Raw genomic sequence first — 19,719 nt, 5'->3', positions numbered from 1 at the left:
GAATAGTTTAACATAGATTTTTATACAACAATATACTGTAGAACCTCTATAAATTAATAATGTTAGAACTTTGAAATTTTATTAATTTATAGAGATATTTATTTACGATAGTTTTTTATTTAGATTTCTTATTTTAAGATATATTTATTCTAAGATAAAAAATATTTGATTTTAGTGTATAGACATTCATTGTTATTTTTTTTGAAATTTGATATTTATATTAATTTTATTATATTATTTGGTGTATATAATATATGTTGCAAAGAACTTAAGCGTGGTCTTAGATAGAATGTTACTAAATTTCATCAAAATATATATATATATATATTTTTAAAAGAATGTTAAATTTTATTCAAACAAAAAAAAAACATTTTTACAACAAGTGCAACAAGAGATGAATCTAAAGGAAACAAAAGACTCAAAAGAAAAAAAACAAGAAGCTAAAACTTTCATAAGAGCAACATATCAAAGAAAAAACTAAGATCCCCCTCAAATTTGACCATATGGAACAAGTCAAAATTTGGAAATGCTATGAAATTTCCCTCATTAAAACCCCCATTAGAGAAAACCCAATTGGGACAAAACTCTAATGTGGGAAAAAGAGTGGAAAAATTCATAGCTAGGGGACATAATTTTTTAGAAAGAAACCAAAATGAAACTCAACTTCTTCCAAACCACACTTCCATAGTCTTCTCATATTTCTTCCCCTTCCTTCTAAGAGTAGTAATCCTATTTCTGATTTGCTTATCAAGGCGATTCACTAGACACGAAACAGGAACAGAAGGATCTCCCACACTCCTCACATTCCGCTCGTGCCAAAGTGCATATATCACAGCTTGAAAGCAATATCTGAACAGGATTGATAAATCTCTGTTTTGCAGCCCCTTAATCACCACCTGAACTGCATCAGTCCATTGATGAACTCTCCTTGAACCTGCCATATTCTTCACTACACCATACCACACTTCTTTAGAATAACTGCAGTCAAAAAAGATATGATCCCTCGTCTCCATTGTTGTTTTACACAGCCAACAAGTCGATACAGCTTGAGAATTCCATAGAAGAATCCTATCTCCTGTAGCTAACCTGTTGTGCATCGCCAACCAAGTAATGAAAGCAAATTTCGGAGTAGCTTCAGATAGCCAAATTCCCTTAGCCCATAAAACCTTTGGAGAACGATCCCGAATCAGATTCCAAGTTTGCGAAGTTCTGAAATCCTCTTTATAGTCTCCATTATCCCGTTTCCAAAGATAAATATCTTCCTCATCCGACAGACCTCTGCTTCTCACCTCCAGAATTTCTCGCTCAATCATCCTTAAGGTGTTAACTCTATGCCTCCTTGCTCTATACATTTGGATAGCCCCCTCAACCGTAGTGTGAATAGGGATGCCAAGATCCATAGTGCATCTCTCTCCTGTTAAATCAATCAATCTACCCAAGTGAGACCATTTGTCAAACCAAAAAGACGAGCTAGCTCCATTTCTTATCTCCACTTTAGATAATTGCATTGCCAAGGGTCGAAGGTGTAGCAATTTCTTCCACATCCATGATCCTAGATTGCTTGTTATCATCAAAATATATTAAATGTTAAGAAAATATAAAAATAATTTGAATATAAAATAAACAATATAATAATAGGTTCTTACTTATACAAAATATTTATACATAAATTATTAATTTATAATTTTAATAAGATCATATTTACACAATTTGTTTTTAAAAATTATTATCTTATTATTTTATCGATTTTTGTCAAATTTTGAACCAGTCCAAACTGGAACCGGCGAAATTTATTAGTTTATAGAAGTTTTAGCGTAATGGTTCGTAGTGAAGTTAACTGATGTAATAATTATATAACTAGACCATGACCCGTCCGGCCGGACGGGTGTTTATTTAATTTTTTAATTTTTGATTTACACTAAATGATGTATTTGTTAATAGTTACTTGTGATACATTGAGTTCTTTTTGAATTTTTAAAAAACAATCAAATGTGTGAACTTTTTTTTTATTATAAAGAAAGCTTAAAGTGAACAATGATAGATTATATATGAAATATATAAATCAATTTAGTTAATTTAAAATAGGTTGAAATAAATGACTTTGAGTCATATATAAATCAAAATTGGCTCATTGTTATTATATTTTTTGTTAGGGCCATAGTGTTTTAGGTCAAATTAAGTTGGTCTAGTGGCTCATGACTCTCCTCTCTTATTCTAACCGACAATTTTGTTTTGTAACCGTTCGGTGTTTAGAAAAAAATTGTGAAGAATGAAAAAAAGAAATATCCCGACTTTCGGTGTTCTCCCATGGCGATGACGATTTCAAAACTCATTAATCGAGGGTCTAATGTTTTATCTTTGTGAATCTGATGTTTTTTCTTTACGAATCAAGGTATGGAGTAATTAAATCTTTTTTGAAATAATTGGTTTATTTTTCATTCTGTTTCAAAGTATATTGTTTGCATGTCTAGTTACACATAGTTAATTAATAAATGTCCATAACATTTATAAAGCAAATCAATTGTTTCCTAAAAATATTGTAGTTAGCAAGAATATAGGCAATTGCCTCATTCTTAACTATTTACTTAATCTTATATTTAATATTGAGTACTCTGCAAGTTCAGTTAAACAGATTTTACTGGAAAGAAAACATAGATAATTTATTCATACGATAATTTTTTAGACTTATTGAGACCTAGCTCTATGTGAGGTGAATAAACATTGATTTAGATGAAAAGGGAAATTCAATTTAAACTTGAAATTATTTTAATAGAGAATGGAAGTTAAATTTTATTTTACTACAATAAATAATTTCAAAATTAATATCCTAGATTTTTTTTTATGATAACAAATATATAATTTTGGAATTTATTTAATACAAGAGAAGTTAAATTTTGTTTTAGGACAACACATTAACTAAATTCAAAAAGACAAACATTAAAATAGAAACTATCTATAAATAAACAGAGTGATAAAGACACATTTAATAAACTGGTTAAGACAAACATTTTTATAGGAAGTTTAATTAATATTCTCAGTGGCATGCCATTGTAAATAACTTGAAAAACTAAGGATCATTTTTAAAGTGTACTTCTCTTTTAATAATATAGATTCACAACTGAATAATAAATAAGTATTAAAGACACTATTCAACTACATTAAATCAGGTAAATACCCTTTTTATTTGTCTTTCTTTCATTTATTTTTCCTTTTTGTAGTAATAAAGCTGATAATTAAAATTTAGCATTTGGTATTCAGACACGCTTATTTATTTATTTTGGACCCAATAGGATCGGATATTACTTTTAATCACTAGTGATGTTCCATGAGATGTCCACTTCAATTTGTAAAGAGAGCTTAACACTAAACTTCAATAATGTATGGAGATAATGTCAACTACATAACATGATTATAACGAACCATATTCTAAAATATTAATGTATCAGAAGATTCATCTACCCCGGATGAGAAGTTCCATTATCTTCTCGAGGCTATTAAACGATCAAACATGATCTGTTTCCAGTTGTACACCAAAGAAACCAAAAAATTCATGATGAAAGCACGCGATATGTACTCTCAGACGCAAGCTATTGTTGCTCTTGCCTGTAAGCAGCCTACAACAACTGATGAAGTGTATGATTCGATAGCTCAAGCTGATTTGGCTACAGAGTCTTCACCAAGCTTGAGTTTCTCAATTCAGTCGTCTCCATCTTCTGTTGTTTGTAGTCATTTGGATGATGTTTATCAAATGACTAGGGACAAGTTAGCTAAACTGGATGCTCTTTTTACCACTAGTTCTTGAGAAATGTTATGTCCAGTTTCTGTCTTCAACTATTCCCTTTTGATAAACTTCAAGACAAAACTCGGTGTCCACTCTGGTCTCAAGCAAAATGGTCATAAGAAAAACTTTGGTGTCCACTCGGAAGTCATCGAGAGATCTTTTTTGCCAAGAAGTTTTCTTGCAAGGCTCCTGTTTATCACAACTACAGAATAAACGCAAATGATAGGACGGTTGCTATGCTACTGCGATAGAAGAAAGCTTGAGTGGTAAACGATGAGCTATTGTTGTATTTTGATTCAAGACACACCTCTTGTTATAACTTTGTTGTTACATTACAGGTATCTGAACCGTGGTCTTGCGAAGCTAGTTCAAGAAGAAGCACCTGCGATAATGATTTTGTTCGAACCTAAAGGACGTCGTCCAGAAGATGAAGGGAATGGCTTTTACATTCAGACCAAGAAGAACATGTGTTGGATGTGGAGAAGGGAATCACTATCTGCATTACGGGATAATACCTTCTTGCTATAGAGTTTCATTTTCCAGAGCATTTAAAAAGTCACAGGTCTCATGATATAGTTCTAATCTGTGTGGGCTGTCATGAAAGTTGCGCATGCTGCTGCAGAGAGGTACAAGAGACAAGTCGCTATAGAGTTTGGCATTCCTCTTTTTGTTCGTAGAGTACTTGATTCAAAAGAAGCACAAGGGCAGCATCTTCTGTTGGAGTGTGATGAATCAAGGGGTAATAACGTTGAGGATGCTGGTGTCTCTCCGTTACATCTTAGAACAGCAGCAATGGCGCTCTTGAGACATGGGAATAGAATGCCATCTAGTCGCCATGAGGAATTGTTGCAGGCAAGAATCATCATTCTTATCCTTTCAAGCGATTGATATAAGACCAAACATTCTTATATGTTTGTGTGTTTGGATGCGGAATGTAGACTGTAAAGAGTTATTAAGGTGGACGGGACATATCTGAAGAAGATTTGGAGAGAGCTCTGCTCATTGGGTTGAGCCCTCACGAGAGACGCAAACTCGAAAGAAAGAAAGAAAGGTGTCTCTCTCAAATATTCTGCAGAGGTTGCTCATATGGGCAAACAAGAAACCAGTAGCAACCAGTATCATATGATATATATATATATATATATATATAATGTTGTCATGGTTTCTTCAAAACCTGTTTAGGTGATAAAGGCTATGCATAATGATATATGTACTGATGATGCAAACAGTTTTTTTTTAAAATCTTGTTCAGTTGAAGAACATGGCGAGGAAGCTCTTGGAGATTCTGAGAAAGACAAAAATGAAGAAAGTAGGATAGTTGCAGATGATAGTGGAGGAGATGGAGCTTTAGAGCTAAATGATACTAAGTGTAATGGAAATACATCGCAGCAACAGAACTCGAAACTCCCCTTGCTAGGACATGGACCGCACGGGAAACAGGTTGTGGAGTATCTCTTAAGGGAACATGGAGAGGATGGTGCAAGGGATTTCTGCCAAAGGTGGATACACAACTTTGGGGGTTTACATCGCAATACTTACCGACAGTTGCCTTCACTCCCTTGGGGGGGGGGGGGGGGTTTAATGTTTGGATGCTTTATGACAGACAACTTTGGTGTCAAAACTAAAGCAAATTTGTGTGGACCTTGTTCTTTACAAGGGTTGGGTTTGATTGTTTTGTTACCAGTGGCCGAAGAGACTTTGGAGAGTTCAACGTTTATAATCCCTCAAAGAGACACTCAGCCGAGTAACTCATCTCAACCGTGTGGCTTAATCTGTTGCTGTTACATCTGTGTTCTTTTTGCCATCAATCACTAAACAAGTCTCTTCAGATGTTTGTTGTGTTATTCTTTTGTAGGCCTCTGTACTTTGTTTAAGTTAGCAACCTTATCTTGAGACGATAGTAAGAAACAAGGCTAATAAGTAATATGTAACACTAGCTCTTCGGTTTTGAAACCGCGGCTCAAGAATCAGAAGATACATTTCATCAGGAATTCCAAACTGTTATATGGTTCTAGAAATAAGATGTAATCAGTCTGATGCAATGACAGAAATGAAAACTCCAAACTGTATTTAAAAGTACTTTTTTCAACTCGAGTTGAGAATGAGAAAGTAGAGTTGGAGTTGTCAGTAGCCACCGCCACCAGTGTCTCTAAGAATCTTCTATAACGTCAATGACTGAGAGTTGTGATCAATCCCGTTGAAAACGAAAGTTCCCAACATTGGAACAAACTGCTTCGTAATGAGCTGCAAAACATTTGAAAAAGGTAAGACGCCTAGCTTCAAAATCACACAATTTTGAGAGGAGGCAGCAGGGATATAAAAACGAACCTTGATTACTTCTTGAGATGCGATTCCTCCAACGAAAGCAGCAACCACGTGAAGCTCTGCAGCGCCAAATCTGCACATCTCATTGCAAAGCGCTTCCGGAAGTTCATAGCCGTCACAACCCATTTCGCTAATAAGACTCAGCGCAGTAGTTCTTAACCGAGATGCGTCCTCTTCTGTATCTCCACTGTAAACTCGATATGTTAATAATAAATAGCTTGACAACGCCAAATTTGCTCAGGATACAAAAAATCCAACTCTTACCCATCAAACTGTCCAGGAAACTTCTTATACGTCGCAGCAAAACTATCAACAGCTCTGAGAAGAATATAAAATCCAATTGCGCTACTGCGAGAGGTAAACACACACAAAAAGCGGTAAGAGCCTCCAGAGCTAACAACAAGCATACTCCTCCAGTACTATTAACTATCACAGTGTCTGTGGTCATATGGAAAATATCAATTTCGACAAAGATATTCGCACCTGTAATCCTCACTAGCCAAACACTTATGTAGTTCTGTTGCAGAAGGATTGCTGAACTCATCCTCTATCATACGATATCTGCATACCTACAAGTTTCATATCCCAATGCTTTTTTTACTCTTATTCAATCGGTTTTAATCATACAATAGTACAAGAAGTTTCACCTTAAGTTTTCTTGCATTCTTGCAGAAGCTCTTGATAGTTTGTTTTGAGATACTACTTGGATCTCGACCAACTTTAGCTAGAATGTGTTTCACTCTTTGCTCCATGGATAGGCAATCAGCTTCAGCTTTTGTTTGGTAGATTTTCTGCAAATTGATGTAGTGTCTGCAAAAGATAAATACAGCTTATATATTAATTTGATAAAAGGTTAGGGATTAATATCAGCCCTCCCCTGAAACGGAAGAACATGAGAACTAACTCTGTGGAAGATGTCATATCGGGCATGGAACCTTCCAGTGGTGCCTCCCCATCACCTTCATTTGAAATGAACTCCTGCAGGTGACGTATACAAGCAAATAGGTAATAAATCTAATAAAGTAAAATCCCAACACACGTTCTCAACTATTTTCAAGTTACCAACCTTGAGAGCTGCTACCATTACCCAAAAAGCTGAGGAGTTTGAGCCAACTTCAGCATAACTATCATTAATAATTTCTTCAATCTCTTTGCCTGAAAAAAATAAAATAAAACAGGTTTGGTTATTTTTTCTTAAAAAAAAAAAACAGGTTTGGTTATATTGAAATCGGACTTGGTAACCTTTTTTCATATATTATGAATATGCATTATGGTTCTTCTTGGTGTTGTCAAAACACTGAACCAGTTTCATTATATCCAAACATATATTGTAAAGAAACGGAAGATGTATACTCACTGATTCCTCGAGGAGCAAAAACTTTGAAAGTGGCTTCAACAGCTTCTTTGTAGTTATCTTCATCCATCGATACCATCTTGGACTTGACTAAATCCTAAGATTTAAAAGGGAAAAAGGAATATAGATTAGAACAGGGACTCACAAGACAGATAGCTGTTTGCTGAATACCTTAAACTCCTTTTTCTCTTCCCTGGTCGAGGGAAGGTTGTTGCTATGGGTTTTAGCCCATTCATCAGCCATCTTGACAAGAATGACCACGTAAGGAATGTGCTTATGAGCGATGGGATCTGGTGTTTTTAGATCAATGGTCTCCACAAACCTGCCGGTCACACATCACATTTCGAGTAACACGATTACGTACTCATCAACTCACAAGGTTAAAAGGATGCCAAAACAAGATAATGACCGAGTAGATGGAAGCAGTGTACCTCTTGAGTTCAGGCCAGGGATTATTCAAGCGGAGATCATCAAGAAAATGATCAGGCTTTGAATCGATAATGGTGTGCTCCTGAATAGGCGAGTAAAGACACGACTTAGCAACACAAGAGAGTAATAGATAGTTTTTTTATAAAATAGAGTTGGGTTAGACACATAATCTTACCTTGACACTGATACGAACAAGACCAGTAAGGCCATAGGAGCGAGCAAAAACCAGCATGACATTTGCTTCACGGCAGATTCTATCTAGTTTCACCATTGAATCTTCCACTAGCTACATTCAACACGTGGGGTTAACTAATAAGGAAATCTGTTTAACAAAAACTAGAGGTAGAAACTATCATGCGTACTGATCCTAAAGATAAGTTCTGTGGCTTATTGAAACTGAAACTTTCATGCAATGGGGTCTAATAGAACCAAAGGATGATATAAATGCGGCTCTTTGATTTAAAATTCAGACTCTCAATCTGAGAGACCCCTAAGGATTCAATGGACCATCAAAAACTAACAACATTTGCAGTCTAAAAAAACTGCAACAAACTTTCTTGGAAGAGAAGGTTAAACATGCTTAAGGAGCAAGAACACCTCTTTTCTTTCGTTACCTGAGTGGCGATAACGAGAGTGAACTGGGAGAAGAAAGACGGGTCAGAGAGTATCAAAGAGTCTGGATTATCCTCAACAAAGTTGGCCTTCACAGCATCGTTAAGCTCTTGAAGAAATGCACAGACAGTCTTGGCTTTGGACTCACCAACACTATTCTTATCCACTTTGTAAAAACATAAACACAATCATCAAATACACATTGCTTTGTAAGAGAGAGAAGAGAATGGAGTAATTAACTACCCATAAAGTTGTTGCCAAGGTCTCCAATTTCAACTTTGGATCCGTCGACGAGGGTGATGCTTCCGATCCCACCGAGAACGAGATTCTTGAGGGCTTCGGAGCCGGTAGGGCCACAGTTGAGCAAACATATGCTCGCGCTTTCCAGAGCCGCTTGACCTACTTCTCCCCAAATCCTGCGATTAGGAGGGGGAAAGATGAAGACTTTGAACGATTGGAGGAGGAGAAGTCAAGGAAGGGGTTAGAGGAGGGTTACCTGAGTTGACGATCGTACTTGGTTTTCGTGGGCTCGGACATTGTTGCTTCTTGCTCGTCTCTTTCCATCAAGGTTCTTCAGTAGAGAGAGAGAGGCAAAGAGGTGGTAGGGAGAAAAGAAAAAAAGGTTGGGGCTTTATGAGAATCCTTTGCCAAGTTGCCTCTTTTCTTAATTCTGATAGATAACAATATTTAGAGGAATTTATTAAAATTTTGTTCAAAAAATAACAATACATTTAGAGGAATTTATTAAAATAACAATACATTTAGATAGTTAAAAAGTTGTTCTGTTTGAAGTTTTAAGCTTGTTTTAAAATTTGGATGAGGTTACACTTGATGTACAAAGGTCTTTTTCTTTTGAATTAAATTTAACATTCAATTCAAAAAAAAAAAAAAAAAAAAAATTATTCACAAATCATAAATATATGACATATAAATTAAAAAATCTGTGATATACAATCATACTTTTATATATATTTTTAAATAAAGATGTTTCACTAATTGCAAAACCACCATGTGTAGTTGTGTTGTGTCCAATTTACATGGAACACATCATAAAAATTTAGGTTCAAAAATAATTAAAAATCTCTTTAGCATTTATTTTAATGGTACTGTTTGTTGAAATAATTGGCAGGTAGGCAAATAATACACCTCAAATTAAAAATTATTGGAATGATAAAAATCTCATCAATTGTAACAATGATTTATTTTACTTCGATATTTTTAAGTCAAAAGAGTTTTATGGAATTCCCATTGCATTTTTTTTTGCCTCGCCAAGTGACATCTTATCTGCCTAATTAGGAAAAAAAAATATTAGCACAAAATAAAATTATTGAGGGATATATCAACACTTGAGTTGAGACATTGATCAAAATAGCTTAAGACCAATATTGTAAGAACAGAATGATTAACACATGTCAATCAGATTTTTCTATGGAGGATAATCTTAATTAAAGAGTAACAAATGGGCCGTTAGATGTGGGCCTACAGAAATGGGGCCCACGACTTACAAACGGCTGCGTTGACTGTACACTACGGATAGAACAAGAAGCTCCTTCAGTCACAAGTAGAGATGGCAATTGGGCTCTCCCATCCCATCCCGTCCCGAACCGCTGCGGGTTCGGTTTCTGGCGGTACACGGCGGGCCTGTCCCGCGCGGGATGCGGTCTTCAAACTAGCTGTCCAATCCCGTACCGCGAAATATGTAGGCCTTTGCGGGCCGTCCCGCGGGATATTGAATATTACATTGCTTGTTTCTACATGCACAAACAAACATAGACAATAATTGAGTTTGAGCTTACACATGATCGAGCATAATCTTACAAGATCAATACATTAATCTTATACAAAACAAATGTTTTTATTATCATTTATGATGGCTTGAAGAATCTCCACCAGTACAGATCAGAGATGTTTGGGAGACCGGAAGCATCATCGACCCTGAAACCACCATCAACGGAGCTCTATCTCTCTCTCTTTCTCTCTCTCTCTCTCTCAGAAAGCTTCAAAATCCCGCGGTTTAACCCATCCCGCTTTCGGCCCGTCCCGCTTTGAGCCCATCCCGCTTTGAACCCGTCCCGCTTTGAGCCCGTCCCGCGAGGCCCGCAATTTTGCGGGTTTATCAAATGTAGACCCAATCCCGTCCCGCAGCAAGTCTTTACGGGCCAGGCCCGCGGTCCAGATCCTTGATTGCCATCCCTAGTCACAAGGTCTGTTTTTCTCCCCAAATTTCTCTGGTCCAATCATATTTTTGGACATTTCCTGCTAAGTAATTCGTTGCTTTGTCGTAAAATTTCCACTTTTTTCCAGCTTTTGCCTGCAAAGTGTTTGCGTATATTCCCCAGAGAATCTCAAGCTTGCTGATAGAGCGAAGATAACTCCTCACTGCTGAACTGATTCTTGTCGGGTAAAAGCTCTGTCTTTTTTATTCTTACTTCTTTACCGTCTCTGTTTATTTAGCTTGCTTCTCATCTTTGATTTAATTGGTAAACACTCTTCTTCCAGGTTTTTCACACTTTTTCTTAGTTAATTTCTCAACTTGACTCCATCGTTTTGATTGCTTATCCTCGCTTAGATCTTGATTCAGTTTAATATTCGAAACCTTACTTTGATTCTTTTTTTTTTCTCTCTCTCTCTCTGGTTCTTCACTAGGTAGGTGGATTGGTCTCTGTGCTTCTCATCCTTAACGCTGAAGAAGCCATTGGATCAGTAGATATGGTTCTAGTTTAAACACAAAACTAAGCTGAACTGTTCCTTAGTTTGATTGCATTGTCTCCATGGGATTCGGCATTGATTCATCTGTTGCTATAACGGCACTTGTTATGGTCATTCTGGTGGTTCCAATGGGTTGCCAAAGACCTCAAGTGGTGAACCTCGGTGCTGTTTTTACGTTTGATTCGGTTATCGGAAGAGCTGCAAAAGTAGCTCTCGAGGCGGCTGTGTCAGACGTGAACGCTGACACAAGTGTCCTCAAAGATACGGAGCTGAGGTTAATCATGGAGGACTCTTCCTGCAATGTATTTCATGGCTCCTTCGGAGGTACAATGACTTTTCTTCTAGCTTTTTTTTGTGTCCATGGTCCCATTAGATACTTTCCAATTTGGGGTAGACCTTCTTTTTGCCTTTGTTTGGAGTAGAGTTTTGGTACAAAGCGGATTATTCCTCATTATAATGTATCAAAAAGCGATTTACACAAATTTCTACATACACTGTAGGAGCTAACATCTGGACCAAATAGAGTTAGTCAAAGAAGAGCAACATTAAGTGACGTTTGATAATCTCACGTATCAAAAATATTACAGTTATATTTGACTTAGTTCTTTATCGGTACATATTTGGGTTTCGAATGCTAATAGTACATAGAACATAATAGACCTCAGACCCAATACAGGCTGTTCCTTACTGGAACCTGTGTTTCATGCATGTAACTGGAAGCATAACTTTGGCTTTACCAGTAACGGTCTGGTCTTAATTCGAGTGGTTATTGTTTTGCAGCTTTTGAAGTGCTTGAGAAAGAAGTGGTGGCTATGATCGGTCCACTTTCATCTTCCGTCGCTCACACATTGTCAGACATTGCCAAAGGGCTCCAGTTTCCTCTAGTCTCATTTGCAGCAACTGATCCAACTCTCTCTGCTCTCCAGTTTCCCTTCTTTCTCCGGACTACACCTAATGATGCCCACCAAATGTCTGCCCTTGTGGATCTTATCAGTTTTCATGGATGGAAAGAGGTGATATCAGTTTACTCAGATGATGAGCTCGGAAGAAACGGAGTGTCTGCACTAGATGATGAACTGTACAAGAAAAGATCCAGAATTTCCTATAAAGTGCCGCTCTCAGTGCATTCTGATGAAAAGTCCGTTGCTGATGCTTTGAACAAATCCAAGTCCCTCGGTCCTCGAGTCTATATTCTTCATTTTGGTCCCGACCCTTCGCTCAGATTTTTTAGTATAGCGCGAAAGCTGCAGATGATGACCAATGAATATGTGTGGCTCGCCACAGACTGGCTCGCAGTTACCTTGGATTCTTCTTTGAGTGACAAAAGTACTTTAAAACGGCTTGAAGGAGTAGTGGGGCTTCGTCAACACATCCCAGAATCTATAAAGATGCACCAATTCACAGATAAACTGAAGAGCAATAGATCGATGAATGCCTACGCGTTTCATGCCTATGATACAGTGTGGATGATTGCATATGGCATCGAGAAAATGCTGAATGACGGAATCAATATAACATTCTCTTACTCCGAGAAGCTAACTCAAGCACAAGGAACTAAACTGCACCTGGAGAGAGTCAAAATTTTCAACAGCGGGAAGCTGCTACTTGAGAAGCTTCTGCAGGTGAACTTCACTGGTATAGCCGGCCAAGTTCAGTTTGGTTCTGGTCGTAATGTCATTGGCTGTGACTACGAAATCATCAATGTAGACAAAACCGGTGTTCACACTGTGGGTTTCTGGTCGAAACATGGAGGTTTTTCGGTTGTAGCCCCAGAAACTCGACATACACAAAATAGCAAGTTTGGATTTGTCTCTGAAGAAAAACTTGGAAACATAACCTGGCCTGGTGGTGGCCGTAAAAAGCCGCGTGGTTGGGTCATTGCAGATTCCGCCAGTCCATTGAAGATTGTTATCCCAAAAAGAGTGAGCTTTGTCGAGTTTGTGACCGAGGAAAATAACAGTAGCCATCGGATCAAAGGATTATGCATCGACATCTTCACTGAAGCATTGAAGTTCGTCCCATACAGTGTTCCTTACATATTTGAGTCATTCGGGGATGGCCATTCAAGTCCTAATTACAACCAGATGATTCAAATGGTCGCGGATGGTGTAAGTATCCACATGAAAAAAGTGTACAAAACTGATTCGAAAAACCTCAGAGATCACTGAACATTATGTAACGTTTACTGGGATAATGGTTTTTATTCCTCTGTTTTTCAGGTATATGAGGCAGCTGTTGGGGATATTGCAATAGTCCCAACCAGGTCCAAATTAGTAGATTTCTCGCAGCCATATGCGTCCACAGGCCTTGTGGTGGTGATTCCGGCTAACGACGACAATGCCACTTGGATCTTTCTAAGACCCTTCACCATCGGGTTGTGGTGCGTTGTTATAGCTTCATTCTTCTGTATTGCCATAGTCATCTGGATCCTTGAACATCGGATCAATGAAGATTTCAGAGGGCCACCCCGACGACAACTCATCACAATGATCTTGTAAGTTCAGCTCGTGATATTCACTGAACTTGATAGTTCATTATTGGAGTTTTCTCTGACATTTCTAGACTGGTTTGTCCTTTCAGGTTCAGCTTCTCAACTCTTTTCAAGAGAAATCGTGAGTAGTCTCATACATCTTTATTGAGGACCATCAAGCAAAGTTTGATAGAGTTACATTCCGGATCTGTCTGATGCATAATTGACTAAATTTATTTTCTCTACCTGTTCTGTCAACAGAGGAAGATACGATAAGCAATTTAGCGAGACTAGTGATGATTGTATGGCTCTTTCTATTAATGGTTCTAACCGCGAGCTACACAGCGAATCTCACCTCAATCCTCACAGTTCGACAGCTTCCCTCTGCCATTACCGGCATTGACAGCTTGCGGGCAAGTGAGGTGCCTGTCGGTTACCAGTCTGGGACGTTCACTTTAGAGTACTTAACCTACAGTCTTGGCATGGCTCGCTCTAGGCTGGTCCCACTTGAATCGACTGAGGAGTATGAAAGGGCTCTAAAGCTAGGACCAACCGCTTTTGGAGGCGTAGCTGCCATTGTTGACGAGCTCCCTTACATTGAACTGTTTCTAGCGGAACGGACGGGTTTCAAGATTGTTGGAGAGCCCTTTATGCACCGTGGTTGGGGATTTGTAAGTATTTTTATTAATTAGAAGAGCTAAAATAATCGCAAAAAGAGTTGAGAGTTTTCTTATGTTTAACAGGCGTTTAAGAGAGATTCTCCACTGGCGATAGACATGTCAACAGCGATCTTAAAACTCGCCGAGACGAGAAAAATGCAAGAGATTCGGAAGAGATGGTTATGCAATACGAGCTGCGCAGAGAAGACAGACTGGAACCCAGAGACAAACCAGCTCCATCTCAAGAGCTTCAAAGGGTTGTACATTGTCTGCATTTCAATCACGGTCTCTGCATTTTTGGTATTTGTTCTCAGGATGATACGTCAGTTCGTGCGGTACAGACGGATGGAGAGGGCAAGTTCGCTGCCGCTCGCTTCTTGGTCGTCTTCTCCTTCGATGCGGCTAAGGGAATTGGTGTTTGGTTTCGTGGAGTTTGTGGATGAGAAAGAAGAAGCTATCAAGAGAATGTTTAGAAGGAGTGATGACTCCAGCGACAACCCATCCCATGTTGTGGAAGTTCAACCTGATTCTGAGGTACGACAAATTTGATCAAGTAAATTCCACTTTATACGAAAAAAATTGTATTTGTAATTAGATATAAGCTAAAGATGAAGTCAATCAATATTCGAATCTTTGTTCATTAGTTGATTGTAACTAACCAGCACAGAAATGCTGGTAAGAGCCAATGATTATTACCATGGTTAAATATAGCTATATATAGATTTTGGAGTTAAGTAGCTTTTTTTTGAACCTTTGTTGTTCATGTAAGAAACAGACAGTGTTTATAATCTCAAAAACACACATGACAAAATCTACATCTAGTTATCTTCTTTGACTTTGTGGGTTTATCGGAGAGTGTTTGGTACTAAAAAGAACACCCAAATTTTAAAAAAATCAACATTCCACATCTGGATATATGATTTTAAATTTAAAAGGTCGGATCTTTATGTGCGTATGAAGGTATATGTACCCATTAGTTTCTGTAATAATTGCCACGTTATGTGAAGTATGAACTCATGAACTTTTTTCTTTTATCCAACTTGGAGCTTTATCTTATTATAGTTTTGTTTGGTATGCTAATTTGTTTTTTTCCTGACCAACTCTTTGCTATTTTATTGATTTATTCTGTTGTCTCTGTTAATTTATTCCCATCATCCATGGAGTTATGCTCAAGAACTGAATTATTAATTCATAGTTTCATGTATATTTAATCCTTTTCTCTGAACCACCGTCTCTGTGATGTTGTCAGTTTTGTTTCTTATGTGCGTACTGACCGATTCGGTACAGAATCCAAGCTACATACATGTAAAATCCAAGTCCTTGTTTCTTGGTTGGATCCAATGTTCAGCTAAATTTTACGACACTTTGTCTTTTTGTTTGACTAATATTTTCCTCTCGAGGTTGATGTTCATGAGCCCGTAAAAACCATTCCTTTGGGTTCGAAAATCTACTTTAAAGATGGAATATTTGGTGATGATTAGAGCTGTTTCCATTGGATTTGTGCTCTTATGTGTTTCTGGTTTGGGGTTTTTGCCAACGGAAGGTGCTGGCAGAGAAAGTTTCTTGAGAAACTCTTCTTCTTCTCCGCCAAGCTCTGTCAACGTCGGAGCTCTCTTTACTTATGATTCTTTCATTGGAAGAGCAGCTAAACCTGCGTTTATGGCGGCCATTGACGACGTTAATGCTGATCAGAGTATTCTCAGGAGAACCAAGCTCAACATTGTCTTCCATGACTCAAACTGCAGTGGATTTACTGGCACCATGGGAGGTACTTTTCATATACTTGCATCCAATAGGAAACAGCTTCTTAGATATGCTTGAAAGTTGCTTGGCAAAGGCCCTAGCGAAGCTGTGGGTTTAGTAGTAGATTGGTATATGGATATTATGAGGATTGAGATTGGTGATATATTATCTTGTGGTGTAGCTTTGCAGGTAATGGAGAACAAGGTGGTTGCAGCCATTGGTCCACAATCTTCAGGAATTGGTCATATAATCTCCCATGTAGCTAATGAGCTCCATGTACCTCTCTTGTCATTTGCAGCAACTGACCCGACTCTTTCTTCGCTACAATTCCCTTATTTTCTTCGAACCACACAGAGCGACTACTTCCAGATGAATGCTATTGCGGATTTTGTATCTTATTTCCGATGGAGAGAAGTTGTTGCCATCTTTGTTGATGATGAGTATGGTAGGAACGGGATATCTGTTTTAGGTGATGCTTTGGCCAAGAAACGTGCCAAGATCTCTTACAAGGCTGCACTTACACCTGGAGCAGATATTAGCTCGATCACTGACTTATTGGCTTCTGTTAATCTTATGGAGTCTCGCATCTTTGTTGTTCACGTGAATCCTGATTCGGGTTTAAACATATTCTCTGTGGCCAAGTCTCTTGGAATGATGGGCAGTGGCTATGTCTGGATCGCCACTGATTGGCTTCTTACAGCTTTGGATTCTGTGGAAACAGTGGACCCCAAAACAGTGGATCTTTTGCAAGGCGTGGTTGCTTTTCGCCATTACACACCTGAGAGTAACAAGAAGAGACGGTTTGAAGAAAGATGGAAAAGCCTTAGATCCAAAGAGAGTCCAGGAGGTGATGGTGATGGCTTCAATTCTTATGCAATGTATGCTTATGATACTGTTTGGTTGGTAGCTCGCGCTCTTGAAGTTTTCTTCAGTGAAGGCAATACCGTGACTTTCTCCAATGATCCGAATCTGAGGAAAACCAACGGTAGCAACATCAAGTTATCAGCACTTAACGTTTTCAATGAAGGGGAGAGATTCCTTCAGGTCATTCATGAGATGAATTACACAGGTCTGACCGGACAAATCGAGTTTGATTCAGAGAAAAACCGGAAAAATCCAGCATACGATATCCTAAACATAAATAGCAGAGGTCCACAAAGAGTAGGGTACTGGTCGAATCATACAGGCTTCTCAGTGGAGCCTCCGGAGACATTATACTCTAAGCCTCCAAACGCATCTGCAGAACATCAGCGTCTTAATGAGATCAAATGGCCAGGGGGAGTAACAAAGCCACCTCGTGGTTGGGTTTTCCCTGACAATGGAGAGCCGCTCAAAATCGGTGTGCCTGACCGTGTGAGTTACAAAAACTATGTCTCCAAGGAGAATAACTCGCTTGGTGTTAACGGCTACTGCATCGACATCTTTGAAGCTGCTATTCAATTGCTTCCATATCCCGTCCCACGTACTTACATAGTGTATGGAGATGGGAAGAGAAATCCTTCATATGACAATCTCATAAGCGAAGTTGCTGCCAATGTGAGTCTTAGCTCCTTTATTTACTCAATCAAGTACAAAGATACTATACTAAACTGTCTTTTTCCTTTGTGTTTTATGTCTCAAGAATTTCGATGTAGCTGTTGGGGATGTTACTATAGTTACAAACAGAACCAAGTTTGTAGATTTTACGCAGCCATTTATGGAATCAGGGCTTGTGGTGGTAGCTCCAGTGAAGGGGGCCAAGTCTAGTCCTTGGTCGTTCTTGAAGCCATTCACCGTAGAGATGTGGGCTGTGACCGGAGCTTTCTTTCTCTTTGTGGGAGCTATCATTTGGATTCTCGAACACCGCTTTAATGAAGAGTTTCGTGGACCTCCTAGGCGTCAAATCATCACCGCTTTCTGGTTAGCTCCCAGTTCTTGACCTTCCTGACATAAGATATGACAGACAAAGTATGTACTAAGGCTCTAAAGCTTTGCCTCTTCCTTTATGGTCTTCAACGTTGCAGGTTTAGCTTCTCAACGATGTTCTTCTCTCAGAGTATGTACTCTGTTACATATTGGAGCCCTACAACCTCCCCTTTTATGTTATTTTATATTCTTTCTTTCTTGATCTTCAGGGGAGAACACGGTGAGTACGCTGGGGAGGTTTGTGTTACTCATATGGTTATTTGTGGTTCTGATCATCAACTCAAGCTACACGGCCAGTCTCACTTCGATCCTCACCGTTCAACAGCTAACATCTCGGATAGAAGGAATGGACAGTCTAATAGCAAGCAACGAACCCATTGGAGTGCAAGACGGTGCGTTTGCGTATAAATACCTGGTCAATGAACTTAACATACCTCCATCAAGAATCATTCCGCTGAAAGACGAAGAAGAATATCTCTCTGCTCTCCAACTTGGTCCCAGAGCCGGTGGCGTGGCAGCCATAGTCGACGAGCTTCCTTACATCAAAGCTCTGTTGTCAAACAGCAACTGCAAGTTCCGTACTGTTGGACCGGAATTCACTCGGACAGGCTGGGGATTTGTATGTATAAACCGGTTTCAATCAACTCTTCTCGGTTAAAAACATTTACTTACCGGATCTTGATTGTTGCAGGCCTTCCAGAGAGACTCTCCTCTAGCAGTGGACATGTCAACAGCGATCCTGCAGCTGTCTGAAGAAGGAAAACTGGAGAATATCCGCAAGAAATGGCTTACCTACAGCCACGAATGCTCAATGCAGATTGCAGACACAGAGAACTATCAAATCTCGGTACAGAGTTTCTGGGGGCTGTTCTTAATCTGTGGCATCGTTTGGTTCATTGTACTCGCTCTTTTCGGCTGGAAAGTTTTCTGGCAATGCCAACGGTTAAGAACAGAAGAAGAGAGTGATGAAGTAAGAGCGAGCGAAGAAGCCAGTTCTTCTAGATCAGGGAGAAGTTTGAGGGCGGCGAGTTTCAAGGACTTGATCAAAGTTGTGGATAAGAGAGAAGCAGAGATCAAGGAGATGCTTAAGAGGAAGAGCAGTAAGAAACTCAAAACTAGCCAAAGCTCAGCTGAAACTCCATAGAGATGAGTTTATACGTATAGATGATGAGAAGAGTCAACACAATTTGTTTTAAGTGACTACAAACATTACGTTACTTACAAAGGTAAATAGATATATTCATAAGATTTTGTAATGGTACCATAACCCAAAGAAAATAAATGCAATTGTTTATTCTTCTCACATGAAATGCAAAAACCATCAGCAAATGAGTTGAATCATCATGAGAAAGATATTTGAGTACTGTTTAGTAAGGGTCTGACTGGTGTAACCGCAGCGGTTGCGGTTGCGGGAGTTTGCGGGTGCGGGTGGTTGCGGTTTTAAACGTTTTTTAGAGATTTGTACGACTGGTATAGCTGTTAGAAATTGTTGCGTTTGCGGGACTCTTATGACTGGTAAACTACAAAACGCAACATCTGTTAAATAATAATTTAACAATATTTACATTTTATGTAATTATAAAAATATTAAAAATCATAATAATATGATAAATATAAAAATTATATTTATAAAATCATATTATTCAATTTTAAAAATTTATAGAAAATATTTTAGTTTTGAATTTTATAATATAAATTGAAATATAATATGAATACATTTTACAATTTCTAT

General features: G+C 38.3%; 5 protein-coding genes across 11 annotated transcripts; 3 read left to right on the top strand and 2 right to left on the bottom strand.

Moving 5' to 3' along the window:
• Positions 1–659: 659 nt before the first annotated feature.
• LOC108808707 (uncharacterized) lies at positions 660–1,400 on the bottom strand. The gene has a single exon (XM_018580817.1). The coding sequence runs from the start codon at positions 1,398–1,400 to the stop codon at positions 660–662; it is 741 nt and encodes a 246-aa protein (XP_018436319.1).
• Positions 1,401–3,330: 1,930 nt separating this feature from the next.
• On the top strand, positions 3,331–5,541 carry LOC108808709 (protein RRP6-like 3). Its single transcript, XM_056987418.1, is given in 12 exon segments — positions 3,331–3,346; positions 3,450–3,539; positions 3,542–3,582; positions 3,584–3,916; positions 3,918–3,941; positions 3,943–4,005; positions 4,007–4,047; positions 4,120–4,245; positions 4,247–4,313; positions 4,315–4,383; positions 4,385–4,633; positions 4,720–5,541. Coding segments are annotated over 12 exon segments (1,290 nt in total). The 3' UTR covers positions 4,891–5,541.
• Positions 5,542–5,695: 154 nt separating this feature from the next.
• Positions 5,696–9,152, bottom strand: LOC108806546 (NEDD8-activating enzyme E1 regulatory subunit AXL). The gene is made up of 14 exons (XM_018578689.2): positions 8,998–9,152; positions 8,745–8,917; positions 8,504–8,667; positions 8,065–8,175; positions 7,892–7,971; positions 7,632–7,782; positions 7,464–7,557; positions 7,173–7,261; positions 7,011–7,084; positions 6,754–6,916; positions 6,590–6,675; positions 6,371–6,454; positions 6,110–6,293; positions 5,696–6,025 (listed from the first exon to the last, which is right to left on the bottom strand). Exons 1-14 carry the CDS (start codon positions 9,063–9,065, stop codon positions 5,942–5,944), a joined length of 1,605 nt encoding a protein of 534 aa, XP_018434191.1. The 5' UTR covers positions 9,066–9,152; the 3' UTR covers positions 5,696–5,941.
• A 1,566-nt stretch (positions 9,153–10,718) lies between these two features.
• Positions 10,719–16,020, top strand: LOC108812540 (glutamate receptor 3.7). 5 transcript variants are annotated; one of them, XM_056987709.1, is made up of 9 exons: positions 10,721–10,902; positions 11,148–11,534; positions 11,991–13,318; positions 13,430–13,704; positions 13,791–13,822; positions 13,942–14,351; positions 14,424–14,873; positions 15,589–15,644; positions 15,740–15,800. In XM_056987709.1, the coding sequence occupies exons 2-8, from the start codon at positions 11,273–11,275 to the stop codon at positions 15,610–15,612; spliced, it is 2,781 nt and encodes a 926-aa protein (XP_056843689.1). In that variant the 5' UTR covers positions 10,721–10,902; positions 11,148–11,272; the 3' UTR covers positions 15,613–15,644; positions 15,740–15,800. The 5 variants fall into 5 exon arrangements, with proteins under 5 accessions (XP_018440329.2, XP_056843690.1, XP_056843689.1 ...); XM_056987710.1 differs by lacking the exon at positions 15,740–15,800 and having other exon boundaries at positions 10,720–10,902; positions 11,152–11,534; positions 15,589–15,701; XM_018584825.2 differs by lacking the exons at positions 15,589–15,644; positions 15,740–15,800 and adding an exon at positions 15,883–16,020.
• LOC108812539 (glutamate receptor 3.5) lies at positions 15,798–19,290 on the top strand. 3 transcript variants are annotated; one of them, XM_018584822.2, is made up of 6 exons: positions 15,798–16,107; positions 16,264–17,618; positions 17,704–17,981; positions 18,086–18,117; positions 18,197–18,606; positions 18,679–19,290. In XM_018584822.2, the coding sequence occupies exons 1-6, from the start codon at positions 15,798–15,800 to the stop codon at positions 19,129–19,131; spliced, it is 2,838 nt and encodes a 945-aa protein (XP_018440324.2). In that variant the 3' UTR covers positions 19,132–19,290. The 3 variants fall into 3 exon arrangements, 2 of the variants coding, with proteins under 2 accessions (XP_018440324.2, XP_056843687.1); XM_056987707.1 differs by having other exon boundaries at positions 15,961–16,107; positions 16,272–17,618; XR_008935037.1 differs by lacking the exons at positions 18,086–18,117; positions 18,679–19,290 and having other exon boundaries at positions 17,704–18,085; positions 18,197–18,335.
• The last annotated feature ends 429 nt before the right edge of the window (positions 19,291–19,719 follow it).

Source organism: Raphanus sativus, chromosome 6 (genome assembly GCF_000801105.2).
Source record: "Raphanus sativus cultivar WK10039 chromosome 6, ASM80110v3, whole genome shotgun sequence".
Taxonomy (NCBI): Eukaryota; Viridiplantae; Streptophyta; class Magnoliopsida; order Brassicales; family Brassicaceae; genus Raphanus; species Raphanus sativus.
The sequence above is the reverse complement of the archived record's forward strand: the minus strand, read 5'-3'. Positions and strand labels throughout refer to the sequence as shown.